This window comes from Pecten maximus, chromosome 2 (genome assembly GCF_902652985.1).
Source record: "Pecten maximus chromosome 2, xPecMax1.1, whole genome shotgun sequence".
Taxonomy (NCBI): domain Eukaryota; kingdom Metazoa; phylum Mollusca; class Bivalvia; order Pectinida; family Pectinidae; genus Pecten; species Pecten maximus.
In genome coordinates, this window is record NC_047016.1 from 1,525,854 (window position 1) to 1,546,408 (window position 20,555).

At 36.0% G+C, this 20,555-nt stretch overlaps 2 protein-coding genes across 3 annotated transcripts; both read left to right on the top strand.

Annotated features, from left to right (window-relative positions):
* The first annotated feature begins 15 nt into the window (after nt 1-15).
* Nucleotides 16-10,586, top strand: LOC117344450 (protein Dr1-like). 2 transcript variants are annotated; one of them, XM_033907193.1, is made up of 4 exons: nt 16-89; nt 1,952-2,416; nt 3,784-3,947; nt 8,352-10,586. In XM_033907193.1, the coding sequence occupies exons 2-4, from the start codon at nt 2,200-2,202 to the stop codon at nt 8,478-8,480; spliced, it is 510 nt and encodes a 169-aa protein (XP_033763084.1). In that variant the 5' UTR covers nt 16-89; nt 1,952-2,199; the 3' UTR covers nt 8,481-10,586. The 2 variants fall into 2 exon arrangements, with proteins under 2 accessions (XP_033763084.1, XP_033763074.1); XM_033907183.1 differs by lacking the exon at nt 8,352-10,586 and adding an exon at nt 4,902-5,756.
* Nucleotides 10,587-12,174: 1,588 nt separating this feature from the next.
* Nucleotides 12,175-18,310, top strand: LOC117344457 (glutamate--cysteine ligase regulatory subunit-like). The gene is given in 8 exon segments (XM_033907205.1): nt 12,175-12,329; nt 13,640-13,705; nt 14,590-14,677; nt 15,230-15,289; nt 16,094-16,142; nt 16,144-16,294; nt 16,490-16,604; nt 16,719-18,310. Coding segments are annotated over 8 exon segments (840 nt in total). The 5' UTR covers nt 12,175-12,215; the 3' UTR covers nt 16,916-18,310.
* The last annotated feature ends 2,245 nt before the right edge of the window (nt 18,311-20,555 follow it).

The following is a 20,555-nucleotide window of genomic DNA, read 5'->3' on the forward strand; positions in this document are numbered from 1 at the left end:
ATTAATAATGTGCTTTAATTTTTGTGTGCCTATGCGGCTCATTTTAGACAGTGAATTTCCGATGTATTTTCCAAAGAACCAGCAAACAAGTAAGTCCTTCGCTTTCGAAGATGCACGCGGCGTAGACTAAATTCTGATATGATGAATTGGGGGCTTTAGGTTGATGCATATGACTTAAATCTATATCACAAATCGCATAACAATTGCATTGTCTTAACGATCTCTGATGGATAAAATGTTGACACATCTTTTACCAGTGTTTACAGTCTACTGTTATATTGTTTACTGTTGATTTCTTTGTTAAAGTAGGTCCTAGACAATACTTCCTTCTGTATTGTTCTGTATACAAGGATAAGACTTACGGAATGTCTAACTTTATTGCATAAGAAATTCTACAATATTTAAAAATAATGTTTGTAGAACATAACCAGTGTAATTAAATGACATTCGGCCATATAAAACATGCTTTTACATATTGGGTTTGGGTATATGAATGTGTAACAGGAAAGAGAGTCGTGTGTCTCCAACGGGGATCGAACCAGCGACCCCCGGCTTACTGGTTCACCGCTCTACCGACTGAGCTAAAGGGAAATTCCCCCTAGCGCGAAGCTAGAAAGCGACTATTTCACTATGTACAATTAAAACCTGCCACACTACTCTCCCCCCTTTCAAATGTGTTCACCCCCAAACTCACAACCCAGGTTCTATCTCCAACAAAGTCTCTCATTCTCCTATAGCTTACACTTGGAGTGGTTAACGACACCAAATGTAACAGGAAAGAGAGTCGTGTGCCTCCACCAGGGATCGAACCAGCGACCCTCGGCTTACTGGTCTGCCGCTCTATCGACTGAGCTAAAGGGAAATTCCCCCTAGCGCGAAGCTAGAAGGCGACCATATCACTATGTACAATTAAAACCTGCAACAAATGATACTCTGATTTTCCTCTGGACCTGACAATAGACTTAGACATTTTGACAGCTAGATGTCTGGTGTAGGGCCAGAGCACATGTCTTCTCTTATGAAAATGTGGAATTCTTCATCAAATATCTGATGGAAATACAGATCATTGGTATGTTATGAAGATCAGACGGTGTCTGGTTTGGGTTCATGTTCAGATGTTCAACCAACCAATGATCATAGTTTAACTGGTAAAATTTTGCTAGAATCTACTTCCTCTTGGCAACTTCATGGTTTGTCCATATTGAATAGATTGTATTCCAGAGTCCCTAATGTCAATCAAACTAAGATGGATGCACTCATCGCCAGCCTGTTGTCCAAAACAATGTTTATTGTGTAGATTGTAGAGTTTTCATTGTAACAGACGATGCTACAGAAAGAAAAGAAGTAGTAAAACAATGGATAGATCAGAGGCTAATTAACATTTTCAATAATTTTTCAATTTCAATTGATTCATCTTCTTTATTGTGGTCTAGATGTCGTTGACATATTTCAACTGCTAGGAAGCTGTCATCAAGATGATTTATACAAATTCCATATGCCCTGAAGTACACTTTTGCAGTTCAAGATTGGTTAATGTCGTCCTCATAACGGCCTTGTGGTTGAAACACGTCAACGACATCTAGACCACAATAAGAAAACATTATGTTCATTACATAGGTAGAATCTCTACTTTATACCACAAGGTACTATCCAAGAAGATTATGGCCATTGGAGACAATAGGAGTGTTGGTTCTCCTGCCATTGGTAGTTTCTATAATGGTACACTGACTTTTAGTAAAACTTTTAGTATTGTTTGATTCAAATATATATCACAATTGCCTGATAATTTGAGATGAAAGTTGCACTTTGAAATATTTCATTGTTATCATTTTATTATTTCTTTTTTTACAAATTTTTAAATAACAACATTACATCTAATCAATAAATTTTAGCTAAGATTGCACTGTAAATTATATGTCATTTTTACTTTCTATCTCTTTTTATTTTAAAGGTGAAGTCAACTTAATTGAAGCAACATCCATGAAATATGATATCAAAGTGCCAGAGTGAAGCAGTATACTTCCATATCACCACATTTCAATGAATGTTACCAGCCTCAGTCATCAGTGATAACTGTACTGTAACAAATTCTCCTAGTGAAACATCTACAGAAAATAGAAAGCTTGTTTAACATAAATGTGGATTTGCTGATTGAGAATCTGATCAATTAAGGAGTATATAGTACCTGACATATAAAATATGGCGGACAATAGAGAAGATGATGAACTCAGTATACCAAGAGCAGCACTGAATAAGATGATCAAAGAACTGATACCAAACATACGGGTAGCAAATGATGCAAGGGAGTTAATTCTCAACTGCTGTACAGAATTTATCCACCTTGTATCTTCAGAGGCAAATGACATTTGTAATAAACAACAAAAGAAGACAATATCTCCAGAACATGTATTAGCAGGTAAATGTTAACCTTTTTTAATTGAAAGGGGTTACGGGTATCCATATTCATCAAATCTCGCACTCTATTGTTCTAGATCTGTTGAGGTAGAAACAGTTTAACAAAAATGTCACTTTAAAGAATATTAACCCCTGTTTGCACTAATTTTAGAAAATATCTTCTATGCAATGATTTATGATGCTTCAAACAAAGAGTACAGTACACGGAATATGTGACTTAAAAATCAAATATACAGATATGAAAAAGTGAGACTTGGTAATCATAGTTCATAATAGATTAATTTGATCATAAGCAATGAAAAGTAAATTTGACTCTAGGTTATTATGTATATACCAGGTAAACATATATTATACTTATAGTGACTAGGATGATACTGTAAGATGTATTATGATGGTTGAAATCCTTGGACAGCCTCGGCTTCAGTGGACTTGTGTATAAACATATAATTTATATTATAGTGACTAGCTATATAGGATGATACTGATATTATAATTGTTTACAGCCTTGGACAGCCTCGGCTTCAGTGGACTTGTGTATAAACATGTATTATAGTGACTAGGATGATACTGTAAGATATGATGGTTTACAGCCTTGGACAGCCTCGGCTTCAGTGGACTTGTGTATAAACATGTATTATAGTGACTAGGATGATACTGATATTATAATAGTTTACAGCTTTGGACAGCCTCGGCTTCAGTGGACTTGTGTATAAACATGTACATGTATTATAGTGACTAGGATGATACTGATATTATGATGGTTTACAGCTTGGACAGCCTCGGCTTCAGTGGACTTGTGTATAAACATGTATTATAGTGACTAGGATGATACTGATATTATGATGGTTTACAGCTTGGACAGCCTCGGCTTCAGTGGACTTGTGTATAAACATGTATTATAGTGACTAGGATGATACTGATATTATGATGGTTTACAGCCTTGGACAGTCTCGGCTTCAGTAGACTTGTGTATAAACATGTATTATAGTGACTAGGATGATACTGATATTATGATGGTTCACAGCCTTGGACAGTCTCGGCTTCAGTAGACTTGTGTATAAACATGTATTATAGTGACTAGGATGATACTGATATTATGATGGTTTACAGCCTTGGACAGCCTCGGCTTCAGTGGACTTGTGTATAAACATGTATTATAGTGACTAGGATGATACTGATATTATGATGGTTTACAGCCTTGGACAGCCTCGGCTTCAGTGGACTTGTGTATAAACATGTATTATAGTGACTAGGATGATACTGATATTATGATGGTTTCCAGCCTTGGACAGCCTCGGCTTCAGTGGACTTGTGTATAAACATGTATTATAGTGACTAGGATGATACTGATATTATGATGGTTGACAGCCTTGGACAGTCTCGGCTTCAGTGGATACAAGGAGGATGCTGTAGCTGTTCTAGAAGAGGCTAAAGCTGTTGCTGCAAAGAAACGTAAGGGAAGTTCCCGTTTGGAGAACCTTGGAATCCCAGAGGAAGAACTATTACGTCAACAACAAGAGTTATTTGCCAGAGTAAGTGACCATTAACTTCCAGTATACTGTAAACGTGGAAATTCACGTGAGGGGGAAATTTATGCCAATTGATCGGATCCGTTTTGATTGCGAAAATTTCTCCCACGTGTATTATTTTGATGTTAATTTGATTAACTCGAACTACAAACAAAGGTGGGTCAATCGTGAAAATTACCCCTGTGCGTATAGCTTACGTATCAAAATTGTGAAATTAAACCCCCGCGAAAATAACCACATTTACCGTAGGTATTGTATTGTTTAACAAATACATATTACAAGCAATAATGTTTAAAATCAACTTATTAAGTCTGATGAGTTTCATTGACTTTGAAATGATTATATCAAAACATTTTAAGTAGTTTAATAGGAAAGTTGTAAGACACATCTGTTATCCATTATTATTATTTAATTATTGATCTGTATCTTTATATAATGATGTTGGTTTCATACAGGTAGATTATATAATGGTATCGCCCTGTGTGGTAGATTGTTAGCTCACCTGGCCTGCAGACTTTTCACATTTCAATGGCAGCCATCTTGAAAAACACATTTTAAACTTCTTCTCCTGTTACACTGATGCCATTGAGCTGGAAATCGGTTAGATGTTAAGCAAGTGGAGCCAACAAAGTGTTATTATTTTTTGGCCTGGGTAAAATTTTGACATGGCAGCCACAGCGGCCATTTTGTAACATGATTGTGCAAGCATGGTCTTCCTTAACATCACCGATGGGATTGAGCTGAAACTTGTCTGGAATGATCCTGAGGTGGTCCTTCCCAAGTATTGTTATTTTTCGAGTCGGTATGAAATTGAAGATGGCCAACATAGCAGTCATCTTGAAAAACACATTTTAAACTGGTGGCCAATTTGTAACATGATTGTGTAATCATGGTTTCCTGAACAACACCTATTTCAATACAAGTATACTGTGTAAATGTATTGTGTTTCCTTATTAGGCACGACAGGAACAAGCTCAACTAGAACAACAACAATGGATACAGATGCAACAGGCATTACAACAACAACAACAACAACAGCAGCAGCAACAACAACAACATGACGGTGATGATGATTACTCATAGCAGTGACCACATTGATAAGGACAGATGTAGCCACACAGGGAAAACAACATCCGACGCCCCCTAAATGTTACAGAAAATTAAACAGGACATCCACTGTTATACTGATTCAGGAGAAAGTGTGTAAATGATAAAGCTCAAAGACGATGAAGAGATTCTCAGGATATGTGATTGATATACTGTTCAACTCAAGCTTCTAAAAAGACTGACATAAAATCAGAAATGTGAATTTCATTTTAATAGAAAGATTGTAATATTAAAGCTACACAAAAGATACCCAACTTTATATCAGCGTGAAATTGAAAATTTTTAATCCATTAGAGTTGTATTTACACACCTGTAACTTTGTCAGTGAGAATTTCTAGTACAGACTGGTTTATTAGCTCACCAGGCTCAAAGGGTCAAGTGTCACCAGGTCCAAAGGGTCAAGTGTCACCAGGCCCAAAGGGTCAAGTGAGCTTATGTCATGAAGCAGCATTTATCGTCTGTCCGTTGTCCGTTGTCCGTCATCCGAACTTCATATTTAAGGTCACAGGTGTCTTATTCCTTCAATCATTTCAATGACTTCTCATCATTCAAGAGTCCTGATATATAGCTGATAGGTTCCCTTTGTGAGGCCCAACAACTTTTGCGAAAAGAAATTATGGTTTGTACAGACCTTGAAAAGTGCTTTAATTTCAGGTCTTACAGTGTTTGAAAGTCCTGAAATTTTCATATTTTTAGGTCATCTGACCCAAAGGGTCAGGATGACCTATAGTCATCGTGTTTCGTCCGTCGTCGTCCGCCGTGCGCCGTGCGCCGTCCGTAAACTTTTTCTTTCAAAACGCTACTCCTCCTTAACGCTTGGGTGGATTACTTCCAAATTTGGTTTGAAGCATCATTGGGGGAGGGCAATCATATTTTATATAAATGAGGCTGGTCTGACCCCTGGGGCCAGAAGGGCGGGGCGCCAAAAAGGGAACTTAGGTGAATATTGCTATAAAATCCTACTCCTCCTTTACCCTTGGGCGGATTACAACTAAATTTGGTTTGAAACATCATTGGGGGAGGGCGGTCATATTTTATATAAATGAGGCTGGTGTGAGCCCTGGGGCCTGAGGGGCGGGGCCCCAAAAGGGGAACTTTGATGAAATTTTGCTATAAAATCCTACTCCTCCTTAACCCTTTGGTGGATTTCAACCAGATATTGTGTGAAACATCATTTGGGGAGGGTGATCATATTTTATATAAATGAGGCTGGTGTGACCCCTAGGGCCTGAGGGGCGGGGCCCCAAATGGGGAACTTTGATGAAATTTTGCTTTAAAATCCTACTCCTCCTTAACCCTTTAGTGGATTTCAACCAGATATGTTGTGAAACATCATTTGGGGAGGGCGGTCATATATTTTATATAAATGAGGCTAGTGTGACCCCTGGGGCCTGAGGGGCGGGGCCCCAAAAGGGCAACTTTGATGAAATTTTGCTTTAAAATACTACTCCTCCAAAACCCAAAAGTAGATTATTACAAAATTTGGTGTGGAACATCGTTAGAGGAGGACAATCATGTTTTATATAGATGAGGCTGGTCTGACCCCTGGGGCCAGAGGGGCCGGGCCCCAAATAGGGAACTTTCGTGGATATTTGCTATAAAATCCTACTCCTCCTTTACCCTTTGGTGGATTACAACTAAATTTGGTGTGAAACATCATTGGGGGAGGGTGGTCATATTTTATATAAATGAGGCTGGTGTGAGCCCTGGGGCCAGAGTGACGGGCCCAAAAAAGGGAACTTTGATGAAATTTTGCTATAAAATCCTACTCGTCCTTAACCCTTTGGTGGATTTCAACCAGATATTGTGTGAAACATCATTGGGGGAGGGTGGTCATATTTTATATAAATGAGGCTGGTGTGGCCCCTGGGGCCAGAGGGGCGGGGCCCCAAAAGGGGAACTTTGATGAAATTTTGCTTTAAAATACTACTCCTCCTAACCCCCATAGTGAATTATTACCAAATTTGGTGTGAAACATCATTGGAGGAGGACAATCATATCTTATATAAATGAGGCTGGTTTGACCCCTAGGGCCAGAGGGGCGGGGCCCAAAAAGGTGAACTTTGGTGAATTTTTGCTATAAATCCTACTTCTCTCTAACCCTTGGGTGGATTAATACGAAATATGGTGTAAAACATCCTTTGGGAAGGGTGGTCATATTTTATATAAACGAGGCTAGTGTGACCCCTGGGGCCTGAGGGGCAGGGCCCCAAAAGGGTGGTGAATATTTGCTGTTAAATCCTAATCCTCCCTAACCTTTTGGTGGATTACAACCTAATTTGATGTGAAACATAAGGTGACGGCAATCATATTTTTTAATGAGACAGGTTTGACCCATGGGGAAAAAAAGATGGGGCAAAAGGAGCGCTTAGGTTAAACATTTCATAAAAATGCAATTCCTCCTTAATGCCTTAATTGATTACAACCATATTTAGTATGAAACATCATTGGGGAAAGGCAATCCTAATTGTTATAAATGAGTCTTTTCTGACCCATTGGGACAGAGGGGCATGCCCCAAAAATGGGAACTTGGCTAAAATTTTGCTTTATGATGCTGCTCTTCCTGGACAAGCTAAATGGATAAAAACCAAATTTGATCCAAAACATAACTGGCCATATTACAAGCAATAATGTTTAAAATCAACTTATTAAGTCTGATGAGTTTCCTTGACTTTGAAATGATTATATCAAAACATTTTAAGTAGTTTAATAGGAAAGTTGTAAGACACATCTGTTATCCATTATTATTATTTAATTATTGATCTGTATCTTTATATAATGATGTTGGTTTCATACAGGTAGATTATATAATGGTATCGCCCTGTGTGGTAGATTGTTAGCTCACCTGGCCTGCAGACTTTTCACATTTCAATGGCAGCCATCTTGAAAAACACATTTTAAACTTCTTCTCCTGTTACACTGATGCCATTGAGCTGGAAATCGGTTAGATGTTTAGCAAGTGGAGCCAACAAAGTGTTATTATTTCTTGGCCTGGGTAAAATTTTGACATGGCAGCCACAGCGGCCATTTTGTAACATGATTGTGCAATCATGGTCTTCCTTAACATCACCGATGGGATTGAGCTGAAACTTGTCTGGAATGATCCTGAGGTGGTCCTTCCCAAGTATTGTTATTTTTCGAGTCGGTATGAAATTGAAGATGGCCAACATAGCAGTCATCTTGAAAAACACATTTTAAACTGGTGGCCATTTTGAAACATGATTGTGCAATCATGGTTTCCTGAACAACACCTATTTCAATACAAGTATATTGTGTAAATGTATTGTGTTTCCTTATTAGGCACGACAGGAACAAGCTCAACTAGAACAACAACAATGGATACAGATGCAACAGGCATTACAACAACAACAACAACAACAACAGCAGCAGCAACAACAACAACATGACGGTGATGATGATTACTCATAGCAGTGACCACATTGATAAGGACAGATCTAGCCACACAGGGAAAACAACATCCGACGCCCCCTAAATGTTACAGAAAATTAAACAGGACATCCACTGTTATACTGATTCAGGAGAAAGTGTGTAAATGATAAAGCTCAAAGACGATGAAGAGATTCTCAGGATATGTGATTGATATACTGTTCGACTCAAGCTTCTAAAAAGACTGACATAAAATCAGAAATGTGAATTTCATTTTAATAGAAAGATTGTAATATTAAAGCTACACAAAAGATACCCAACTTTATATCAGCGTGAAATTGAAAATTTTTAATCCATTAGAGTTGTATTTACACACCTGTAACTTTGTCAGTGAGAATTTCTAGTACAGACTGGTTTATTAGCTCACCAGGCTCAAAGGGTCAAGTGTCACCAGGTCCAAAGGGTCAAGTGTCACCAGGCCCAAAGGGTCAAGTGAGCTTATGTCATGAAGCAGCATTTATCGTCTGTCCGTTGTCCGTTGTCCGTCATCCGAACTTCATATTTAAGGTCACAGGTGTCTTATTCCTTCAATCATTTCAATGACTTCTCATCATTCAAGAGTCCTGATATATAGCTGATAGGTTCCCTTTGTGAGGCCCAACAACTTTTGCGAAAAGAAATTATGGTTTGTACAGACCTTGAAAAGTGCTTTAATTTCAGGTCTTACAGTGTTTGAAAGTCCTGAAATTTTCATATTTTTTTTTAAGTCCTTGAAAAGTGCTTGAATTGTCATTTTTTTGTACTTTAGTTTTACTGAAAGTGCTTGATTTTTGTGTGTTACAGAATCAGTAAGAAAAATCCAGGATGTTTTAATCTATATTGATTTATTAATGTAACTGTCAATCTTATCCATTTAGTAACCTATTTAAAACAAAGTGCAGTCTTTTGAGCACTTTACTTACACAACATAATTATATACTGTATTCAAGCATCTAGGAGATCTAGGCAGCATGTGTTACAAAGAGAAAGTAGGTTGCTTGATGGAGCCTCCTAGATATAGTTATAACTACAAATGGAAACAGAATTACCAATGCATGGGAAAAGGCTGTCTCTGGGGAATATGACATATACAGCTTGGTGTGTGAAAGGATATAGAAATGGGTATACCAAGGTAATTAGTGGCAGTCGGAGAAACAGATAATGTGAAAATGTTCATCATACAAGTATAACAATGAAAGGTCGGAAAGCTTAATATCCCATCACAACAAAGAGCATACAAACAAATTCTACCAATATTATACAAGCCATTCTAGAATCTCCATTTCTTTACTATGTGGAAGTGAAACATCCTCATTTAAGTTTTGTAGACGATGCAAGCAGTAACAAATCACTTGTCCTATACATTCAATGTATATTATTCCCAGGTCTTTATATAGCTACAGCTGTACATGTTTTTGAACAGTGTTATACCTTGGGGGGAAAGACAGTATGCAGTTGCATATTTAGCATTGCAGAACATATCAAAGATATGTTGTCTAAATAGATATACACTTATTATGTAATCACTTCATTTTATTTGATGAATTCTAAAGCCAAAGAAACATATTTCAATGCAGATTCTGGGACAACAGTAATAAAATATTCATGGTAATATTCTGATATTTTACACATTAAAGATAAAAAGAGAACTCATTTCACTACAAGTTTGGCAAAAAAAAAAGGTACAAGGAAAATTGACAAAAGTGCTTCAATTTTAGTATGAAAAATCTGTACGAACCATGGAAATGACCTTGACTATATTAAAGATCACAGGTGTCAAACTGCTCCAAACATTTTAATGACTTCTTATCACTATCCAAGACTCAAAGAGTCAAAATATTTGGGTAATAGGTTCCTTGGATGAGGCCCAACAAAGTTTGCAAAAAGAAATAACATTGAACTGTATATTCAAGGTCACAGATGTCATATTGTTCAATCATATGAAGGACTTCTTCTGATTTCCTGAAAGGCCTAGAATTAATGGCAGAGAATCATCAAACAATTAAGTTAATACCAGGTGAGCGACACAGGCCCATTGTACCTCTTGTTGTATAAAGCATCAAACATATTGTATATCATTATCATCAGTAAAATCTACATTACTCATTACAGCTGTGTTTATTTTGTATTTTCCTAGAAATTCAAACATTTTTTCTTCCATATTCTAAAATAATTGAATTTCCTGTTTGAATGGATTCTGTCCTGTAAGTCTGACTACCACCTTTCTGTGGCAGTGATTTTGCAAAATTTGATATTTGTCTTGTACTGCATCAAAGTCAACACATGTCTATATACAGGCGGGTGCTTCCATCATATCCAGTGTTTTTGGTTGTTTTTAGAAAACACTGAAGTTTTTGTGATTTTTGGAGTTTACTATACTGACAAAGCGGAACAGGTGAGACATGTAATTTTGTGTAATTCTTATATATACATCAATGTAGTTTAAAATTTTCTCTTAGTTTTAAAACTTCACAGTTCACAGAGGTCAAATTTGTTAAAACATTCAAGAATTATTTTCCCATCTTAAAGAAGCTAAGACACATGCAGATTATTGATAGTTTTCCAGCAAAATTGTACCTAAGAATGGAGTGCTTTAAAGTTTCCTCATATAAGTGACCTTGAGCTAAAGGTAATTGAGGCCATATACCTAAAAACATTTTTTTCAAGTTTTATAAGTGGGTACTGATATTTGGCCAGTAGATACATGAAACATAGTGCTGTAAATTCTCATTTGTATATCACAGGAATTAAGATAAATTTTGTTAAGTATTCCAATGACTCTTAGTATAGAATCAGCATGAAGACTTCATATACTATACAGGATATCAGTTAGCTGCATTCTTTCTTTTGCTTACATGACTTTCAGCCATTTCCATGTTATAACTGATTAATCAAAAGTACCAATTATTAAAACACTAGAGGTAATTTTTGGTTTGTTAAAATCAACTAACTGACAATTAAGCATCAATGTGGCACTCATTCACCAATGTGCTGGTGAAGCACTAACACCACTGTTAGAAAGGATATGTACCATTTCCTGAAACATCGCTAACATATTATTCTTTGGTTAACATCAAAATCCCTCCAACTGATGTCAGTCAGGTATGTTTGGTGTAACCAGAGACTATATATGTCTCTGGTCTAACCCTCCTGACTGGGTGTGGGAATACCTGAGATCCCTGCCTGGCCCATCGATTCAGTTTCCCCTTTTGGGTTTCCTTCTGTAATAATACTATTGATACTCCCAACAAAATTGGAATATACCTCAGGTGTCAGAATAAACTAGGATCTCCTGTAACTCTTCGAAGTGAAAATTAAAATCACTGGTGGAGACTCAAATCTAGGATATCACTGACAAATCTGTCCTGGAGTTGGCCCAGATTTGTTAAATTTATTATATTTTATCTATGAAATAAGGAGGTTGACGTTGCAATCTGCTTTCACTTATGCCTTTTGGCTCTATATCAGGACAGACGTAAATATATAATATTATGTATACGTCCCTAACTGATAGAAAGGTCCCTTTAACAATTAATGTAAAGTTCATTAGTACACTATTCTTATCCTGTTACTTGGACCAGGGTGTAGACAAAGACTGATTGGTTTAATTAATTATTCAGGACATGGGCATATTGATAAAGTACGGGCACATGCAGCTTTAAAAAATAAATTAGAATCGCACTCCGTTTCATGCAAACGCTTCACTGACACTGATCGGGCACCTAGCAAACTAGCAAAATGGCCGACGAGATACCTGTTATTCCCAAAGTGACAAGTGTAGTTGTTCACAGTGGAAATATTGTCAACTGGAACAGACTAAAACGAAAACCAAATCAGACACCGTCAGAAGAGGTAAGTTAACGAGTGAAAATGTTTCAATGACACGATGACATTGCTACAGAAATCGAGATGTTTGCGTTGTGTACTTCAGAATTGGGTTTGTTTATATTGGTGAAATGTCTGTTTTATGTTTAACTGTGAATTACAGTGATATTTCCAACTGTGACCATATTAACTCGCAGTATAATCGACTCCTTATTATTGTGAACTCTGAAATCATACTGTCTTAACGAATCGAGTTATTATAGTATTGGGTATGATGATGGTATTGGCCATGTGCCGTCTGCCGGTCTGGTTTGTGACCGCAAACAGATCTACATAATTAATGTGTCTAACTTCAGTGATGTACTCAGCGTGATTTACGGTATAGCCTGTCTTGAGACACGAGATACTCGCTGTTTATTTTTGAATAATTATTTTGGGATGGAATGAGATGAGGCAGTCGTGATATTCAGGACAGGATATATATATTAAGACCATGACTATGCATTTTTCTGGAAATTACGTACTTTTTTTTAGTTTGTTATATATGCTAACCGCCTACAAGACCTCGGAACACATTAAGTGACAATTGTTCATAAGATTTTAACAGGGGTAACACACAAATTAGCAATTCATAATTTGTGTTCTTGATCTTGTATCAATATATTCCAGTAAATAACTTGTTTGACATATATAGAACAAGTTCTAGAAGGAGGTAAGGTATGGTCAAGTGTCACAGTGGAGAATCATGTTTGATTATCACCAAGGTGACCATTGTTCAATAACCAGATCAGATGTGAACATATGAGGTTGACACTTGACCAACCAAATCACATGCTTGCGTTTCCCCCAGAACCCTGGTTTCCTCCCTCTGCATGCATCTATCCAGATTAAATCTTAATGGTTGTAAATCAAACAAAAATGTATCATAAATAAGTTCCTAAAATACTGATACCTAACAAACATGAAACGTGGAGGAGCAAATTCTGAGACAACTCAAGTTGTAGATGCTGCTGTCATTGTACCAGTTTTGAAGTTTGTGTCTGAAGATGAATGGGGTCACCTGCCTGACCATGTGGGTTTTCCCCCGGGTAGTCAAAGGGTTTAGTCCAGTTTTGTCAGTCTATAAAACCCCTAATCCGAAGGGTTCTGATGTTAATATCGCTAAAAGCATAGTAAGATCGTCAGAAAATTCGGACTATAAAACCCCTAGCTCAAGTGTGACTAATATAAGTTGGTTTTACTCGTTTTGCAATTGTTGTAAGATAGATAAAGTTTAATTACAAACAAAACTACCCATATCATGTAATGATGATTGTTTGGTTTTCCTTTTTTCATAGCTTGTGGAATGTGTTTCAAATTCTCTGGATAGTTTCTTCGATACAGCAGACAAAAATGAACTTCAGGTAAGAAATTGACAAAAAGGCGAGGAACTGACAGAATCTAACATTACGTAAGGGATGGGATAAAGGTCAACATCAGGTAGGGGAAGATATAACAGCAGGTTAACTTCATGTAAGGGCAATAATACAGGTAAACTTCATGTAAGGGCAATAATACAGGTAAACTTCATGTAAGGGCAATAATACAGGTAAACTTCATGTAAGGGCAATACTACAGGTAAACTTCATGTAGGGCAATGATACAGGTAAACTTCATGTAAGGCCAATAATACAGGTAAACTTCATGTAAGGCCAATAATACAGATAAACTTCATGTAAGGGCAATGATACAGGTAAACTTCATGTAAGGGCAATGATACAGGTAAACTTCATGTAAGGGCAATGATACAGGTAAATTTCAGTATAGGGAAGGAATATAGGTAAACTTTTGGTAAGGGAACATCAGGGATTCAGGTGGTGTTCGCTGTACTTAATGTTACTTAAATCTTATTTTTGTGTGTATTTTTTTCTCGCTAACCTGGCCTGAATGGCCAGTGATCATTTACCATGTACAGTGCCTGTCGTCAGTCATTGATTCCTAAAAATTGCTGTTAGTCATGAACGTCGGACACTGTGGATTTTGACCAAATTTGGTCTGAAGTATCCTTTGGTGAAAGAATGTAATCACTTTTGTATAAATAGTTGGCATGGTCCCCAAGGGGCCCCAATAGCGGAAACACCTTTGTATTGTAGAGAAGAGATTAGTTTTAAAAGAGATCCAGGTGAGAGAGATACAGGCCCTCTGGGTCTATTTTAAAGATATGAATACTAAGTCGACAGTATATACATGTATAATTGGAATTCCAATTGAATATCTAAATGGTTTATATTTCCTTGTTCCCTGACAGTATGCTACAAAGCTAGATTGTGTCCACTCCGAGTTTAAGAAGACACTGGCCATCGACAGTAACGATAGGGGTGACCTAAAACTAACAGGTATGTGTCTTAAACAGATTGATCTCATTATATATTTCATCCCTTTTACATAATTTTGATACATCAATAATCCATTGTATTTAAGCATTGATGTCTTTTTTTTTAGTTTCATCGGGGTATGAAACAAATTTTGTTTGCAAACTGTATGAATCCGCGATGCGGATTCTTACAGAAGTTTGCAAACAAAATTTGTTTCATACCCCGATGAAACTAAAAAATAATTGACATCAACGTTTATAATTAATTTTTGAAAATGATTTTCTAATTTAAAACATATTTTATGTACAATTTTACTGGTTTTAAATGGGATTCTTTTTCTCAAATCAATATGCAACGTCAATTGTCGTATTGTGACGTCACATTTTTCGCGCCATTCTCGGAATTTCTTTCATAGAAGAATGAAAAGAATTTTTTTGACCAATCACATTTGAGTATTTACCATGAAAACAAAGAAAAATTAATTATATACATATAATCACTTCCACATAAAAAATAATGTGTTTGCGATACCTGTATATGTGTACATTATCAGTTTTATTTTCCATACTTCAGTCAAAATATTCCTGTGTCGATTGATGCTTCCGGAAGTCATCAAACAGGCTGTAAAAAAAGGTTTGTATCTTTTTGTTCATCCATGTATTTTTCAAATGTAATGAATAACTTAATGCCATCAATAAATATCCTGCCATAATCATTAATACAGTCAAACCTGTATTAAGCGGCCACCCAAGGGACCGACAGATATTGGCTGCTTAAGACAGGTGGCTGCTTAAATAAGGTTGGCCAGAAACGGCCAGTTGCCCAATTCTTTTTTCAACAGTTTATGGAATTTATCATATCATAATGCACTTATTGATATTGATAACAATATACCACGAACAGTGTATTTTGAAATGAAAACCAACAAAGATCAAAGTTTTGATGAATTTGATGAAAATGTCTGACCATGTGATCATCGCGGATGTCTACTTTCGGACAAAATGGCCGCTTAATACAGGATGATACAACGTCGTGGGGCAGATTTTTGTGGCCATTGGCAGCCTTAGACAGGTGACCGCATATTTAAGGTTCATTATATAGTGTTTTCCATTGGGTGGACCACAGACTGACCACTTAACGGAGGTGGCCGCTTATTCAAGGTGGCCGTAAGAGCAAGTTTTACTGCATATATGATATGATAACAGGTACAATTTATGGTTTCTAAATTAGAGAGCATGTGTAGGGGTGATAACTCTGACATGCTGCTCTCAAACTTGGTGTGACATTCAATTGGAAATCCTTTTCTTGGGAGATAGTATTTTATTGGTGTATCATATCACATTTAAGTCTTTAGAAAACTTTGAATGGCTATTCCAGACTAACACTGTAAATCAGTGGTTTGTAAGAATTAATACGACTAGTTGATTTCTTGTTTAGTGTTGGAGGAGTTGGACACATCGTTTGTGGATGTAGTGCTGTTGGCTTTCCCCTGACTTAAACGAGGAAAGTATCACATTGGACCTTATCAAACCATATTGGGAGGTCCTGGAGGAGCTAAAAACAGCCGAAGTGGTCCTGTCCTTAGGTATATCTGACCTTGACAAGTGTGCCCTGGAGGAGCTGTTTAACTGGGCGACGGTAAGCTGATAGAAAGTCACAAATGGTAGTGTAGTGAAGGGCTCTATAAAGCCACCATCCTAATGTCACACATGTACAGTACAAAATATTTTCACTCATTGCAACAAAGTAATATATAGATAAAAAATCTAAAAATATCTGTTAACCTTTCATTTGTAGTTAGAATTGTAACTTTATTCATGACTGATATTTCAGGTTAAACCAACGATCAACCAGGTGAATCTCGAGTCATGCTGTGTAATGCCTAAGGACCTGACAGATTACGCCAAAGAGAACGACATCCAACTTCTAACTCACATTGACCCACGAGGTACATCTCTTAATGTTCAATGCTATCTTGTTTTGGTAGGAAATTACTTAATGAATCTTGTCTTGAAAAGCACATCATACTTCACATACAACGTTTTCAACTATTGTATTTCAGATATCCTGACAAGTGAGAAAGTGTCACAGCTGGTGTCAGCCAGGTGTACGGACAAAGATGGTGAAGGATGGGATTCTGATTGGGCTGCAAGATTCTCAGTGATGATCAAGTGTCGAGGCATCATCAAAACAAAGGGATATATTGTCAAGGCGTCGCGGGACATGACAAAAAGGAAAAGTACACAACAAGTACTGTAAAAGTGAACCATGAGACTGTACAGTAACAGGGACCAGAGGCTTCTGTCAGGCATAACTAGTTAGTGTTACAGAGGGGAGGGCTAATTAGCTAATACTACAGAATTATATCACTGTTTGCCTCGATTGAATCGTGATTTCAGGGATGGCGTTCACTCCAGTGACCACAAGTAATATCATTACACATCAGTAGTCATGTTATATTGTTACACTTCAGTGATTAGATGTAATATTGTTACACTGCATTGATCATATGTAATATTGTTACACTTCAGTGATCATATGTAATATTGTTACACTTCAGTAATCATATGTAATGTTGTAACGCTTCAGTGATCATATGTAATATTGTTACACTTCAGTAATCATATGTAATATTGTTACACTTCAGTGATCATATGTAATATTGTTACACTTCAGTGATCATATATAATATTGTAACACTTGAGTAATCATATGTAATATAAGGAATTTAATGTTATATCACACTTCATTGACCAAATATATTATTGACATAATATTGAAACACTGCAACTACCACCTGTACTTCGGTGATAATTGCTGTTAGAAAGGAATTTGGGTTAGTATTTATCTCAGCAACATTAGAAGCCATGCAATGCTTATCTTAATGGTTAATGTCCGGTACATATAGAGCTTCCCATTATTGTAGTATACATCGTTGATCCATTGTTGATGATCTGTGTTTCTGTTAAGTGTTTGTCAGATATATTTATTGATCTCCCGTGTGTGATCTAAACTATCTTCACATCTTAATTCCACCTTAACAGTCAACAACAGGTTACAATCCATTATTTTACCCCAACTGAAGATTTTCAAATACTTATTTTACCAGTTTTCCCCACTGTTCCTTGTTACATTAATGATAAATCTTACTTTTGTATTGACAAAAGGTAATATTGTTTTAACATTTAAAGCTTTCTTATTATGATAAAATTATGCATCTTACCAAAAAGTTCCACAAAGACAAAATCTGCAAATCTTACTTGAACAGTTGGCCTGGTTCCCAAGGTCTATATGATTTCAAGGGGGAGAACTCCCTACAGATTGCATGTATGTATTCAAGTGGTGATATTTATCAATCATGAAGTTGATTTATAAGTACATGTATATATGCAGAAATCAAATATAGAGAAAAAGTGTTTTTAGTGTTACCAGAAACAGGGTAAAAAAACCCACCAAAGGTATACAATATAGTTAGGGTTTTTAGTTCTCGCACCATGTCAGAATTTTATATTTATTATAATTAGCATAAGATATAATGTGTATACAGCAATGATCATGTCCTATTTGTAGTCAATAGCAAACTTGGGTTTTATTTTAATAAATTAAATAAAGATTGTTCCTTATTTAATAGTATTAAATAATTGGCCCATGACACTTCTGGTTTTTCTTATTTTTTTGTGAGATTTACGGCTGTTTTGCTGATAGCCCACATGGTACGAAGTGCCTGTCACCTTAAGGTTTGGAGTAGGAGTGGTTCGTCAAATATTTACATTATCTAGAGAAAATGTGGAAGAATCTTCTTAGAATACCCAGAGGGGTTATGAGTTTCCTCATCTAATTGACCTTGACTTGTTTGAAGGTCACAGTGGTCAGGTTCTCGGGATGGAATGCTATCAAATATAACTTCTCATGCAAATGATCTTCGGACTTATTTAAAATAAAAATCCTGTGAATTTCTGTGGGAATCTGCTTCTCAAGTTCTTGAAGACTCGGGATATTGATATTTGGCAAGTAGGTAAACTGAAATGAAGCACTACCAAATTCAATGTCACTGGGGTGAAATATGTTAAAAAACCATGATTCACTTTCTAAAGTATTTCAAGTGTAATTAAAATGAGAAACAGGTGAGTGATACAGACCAAATGGGTCTGAAGCATGTAGACTGGGTGTTGATGTCAGTCGGAAGGACTGTTTGGTTTTATGTAAATATAACAAGCTCCTGTTTGGTTTTATGTAAATATAACAAGCTCCAGTTTGGTTTTATGTAAATATAACAAGCACTATTTTGATCCTTACTATATACTTTATTGTATCGTACAAAAAGATTGCAGCCAGACTTACCAGAAGTTGGATCAACACAAAGTTTGTACACAGCTTGTAACATCGTATATTTACAGTGAACAAAATGTTATTCTCTTGCATCTATGGTGGCAAATATGGATATTTTTAGTTGATGACCTGGGTTAATTATAAGGGAATAGTTTTTGCATTACTGAGTTGATATATAGATTGTAGGGTTACACAACCATTAGTACAAAGGATTTAGATAGGGAATGGTCCTTGTCAATGAGGGTTTACCTTGTAACAGATCACCATGACGATACAGAGATGAGCAATATTGTTTATCACTTGTAATTTGGAAGTGGTATAATTCTTAAGCATTGGTATAACAAGGGTACATCTTAGAAACAGAAATATTTTATATCATTTATTAAAGTCATAAGATCTTTAATATTCAGGTGAAAAAGATATGTTCATTTTTTGTTTTCACTGTCATAATTTTAATTAAAGGGATATTGGTGATTATTTTCTGCCACCTCAATATTATCATATTTATAACAATCACCTACCACTTTTCAACATGAACAGAACACATTTTCTCACGTAATATTAAGGGTGAAAGAAAGGTTCACACATTTTTTCTTCATACATTACATAGGTATATCAATTAAAACATGTTTTTGTGTGGAAATATTGCAGATCCTATGCCTTTAAAGCAATAGCAAAAATAGGGCTAAAATGAAGTGATGTCAAAGACCGACACCACAGCATACTGAATGTTTTTTTAATGAATATTGTATACCTATAGCTATATTTCATGAGCATATTAGAATACATTGTACTATTTTCCATACATATAAAATCTGCATATGTGTCAATGTACACGGTATTAAATATGCTCAATGAGGAGACCATCGAATGTTCTATTTTATAAATTTGCTTTTAAAAATTGGAAACTCTGTCAACTATTTATTTGAAAAACCTACTAGTTCAGAATGTCGGAACGAATTTCGATCAAATATGGTCTGCGCTATTGTCGGTTGATGACAACTCAAACTTGTAATCGAATGTATAACAATAAACAAGACACTCGCCTACTAGGGAGAAACAGGAAGGACCCAATTAGGGAGATGGAATTATAATATATAGCAGGTTTTCGTATCACATTTCATTATCATAAGTTATAACTGGTTGTACTGTACATTTGTACTACAAATGTGATTTTGTACCTATACTTTTCCATATTTTCTCCATTTCATTTCGCAACAAATTCATTAAAACAAAACATCTCTACATTCATACAATGAATGTTCATCATTACATGTAAATACGAAAAAGGGATGATCAATGTGATCAGATTGTATAATAAAAAAAACTTCATACAAAACATTCCTTTTACACCATGACTTCTGATATGAATTTCAAATAACGAAACTTCAACCCAGGTTACTTAAATGTAGCTACCCATAATTGAATCTGTAGACAAGCTTTGATATTATTAAAACTATTGCACTATTATAATAGAATCACATTTATAAATATCAAAACCAATTATAAACTGACCTAGACATGTTCATACTTATGATATGTCAATATATATATAAATGAACTCTCACTT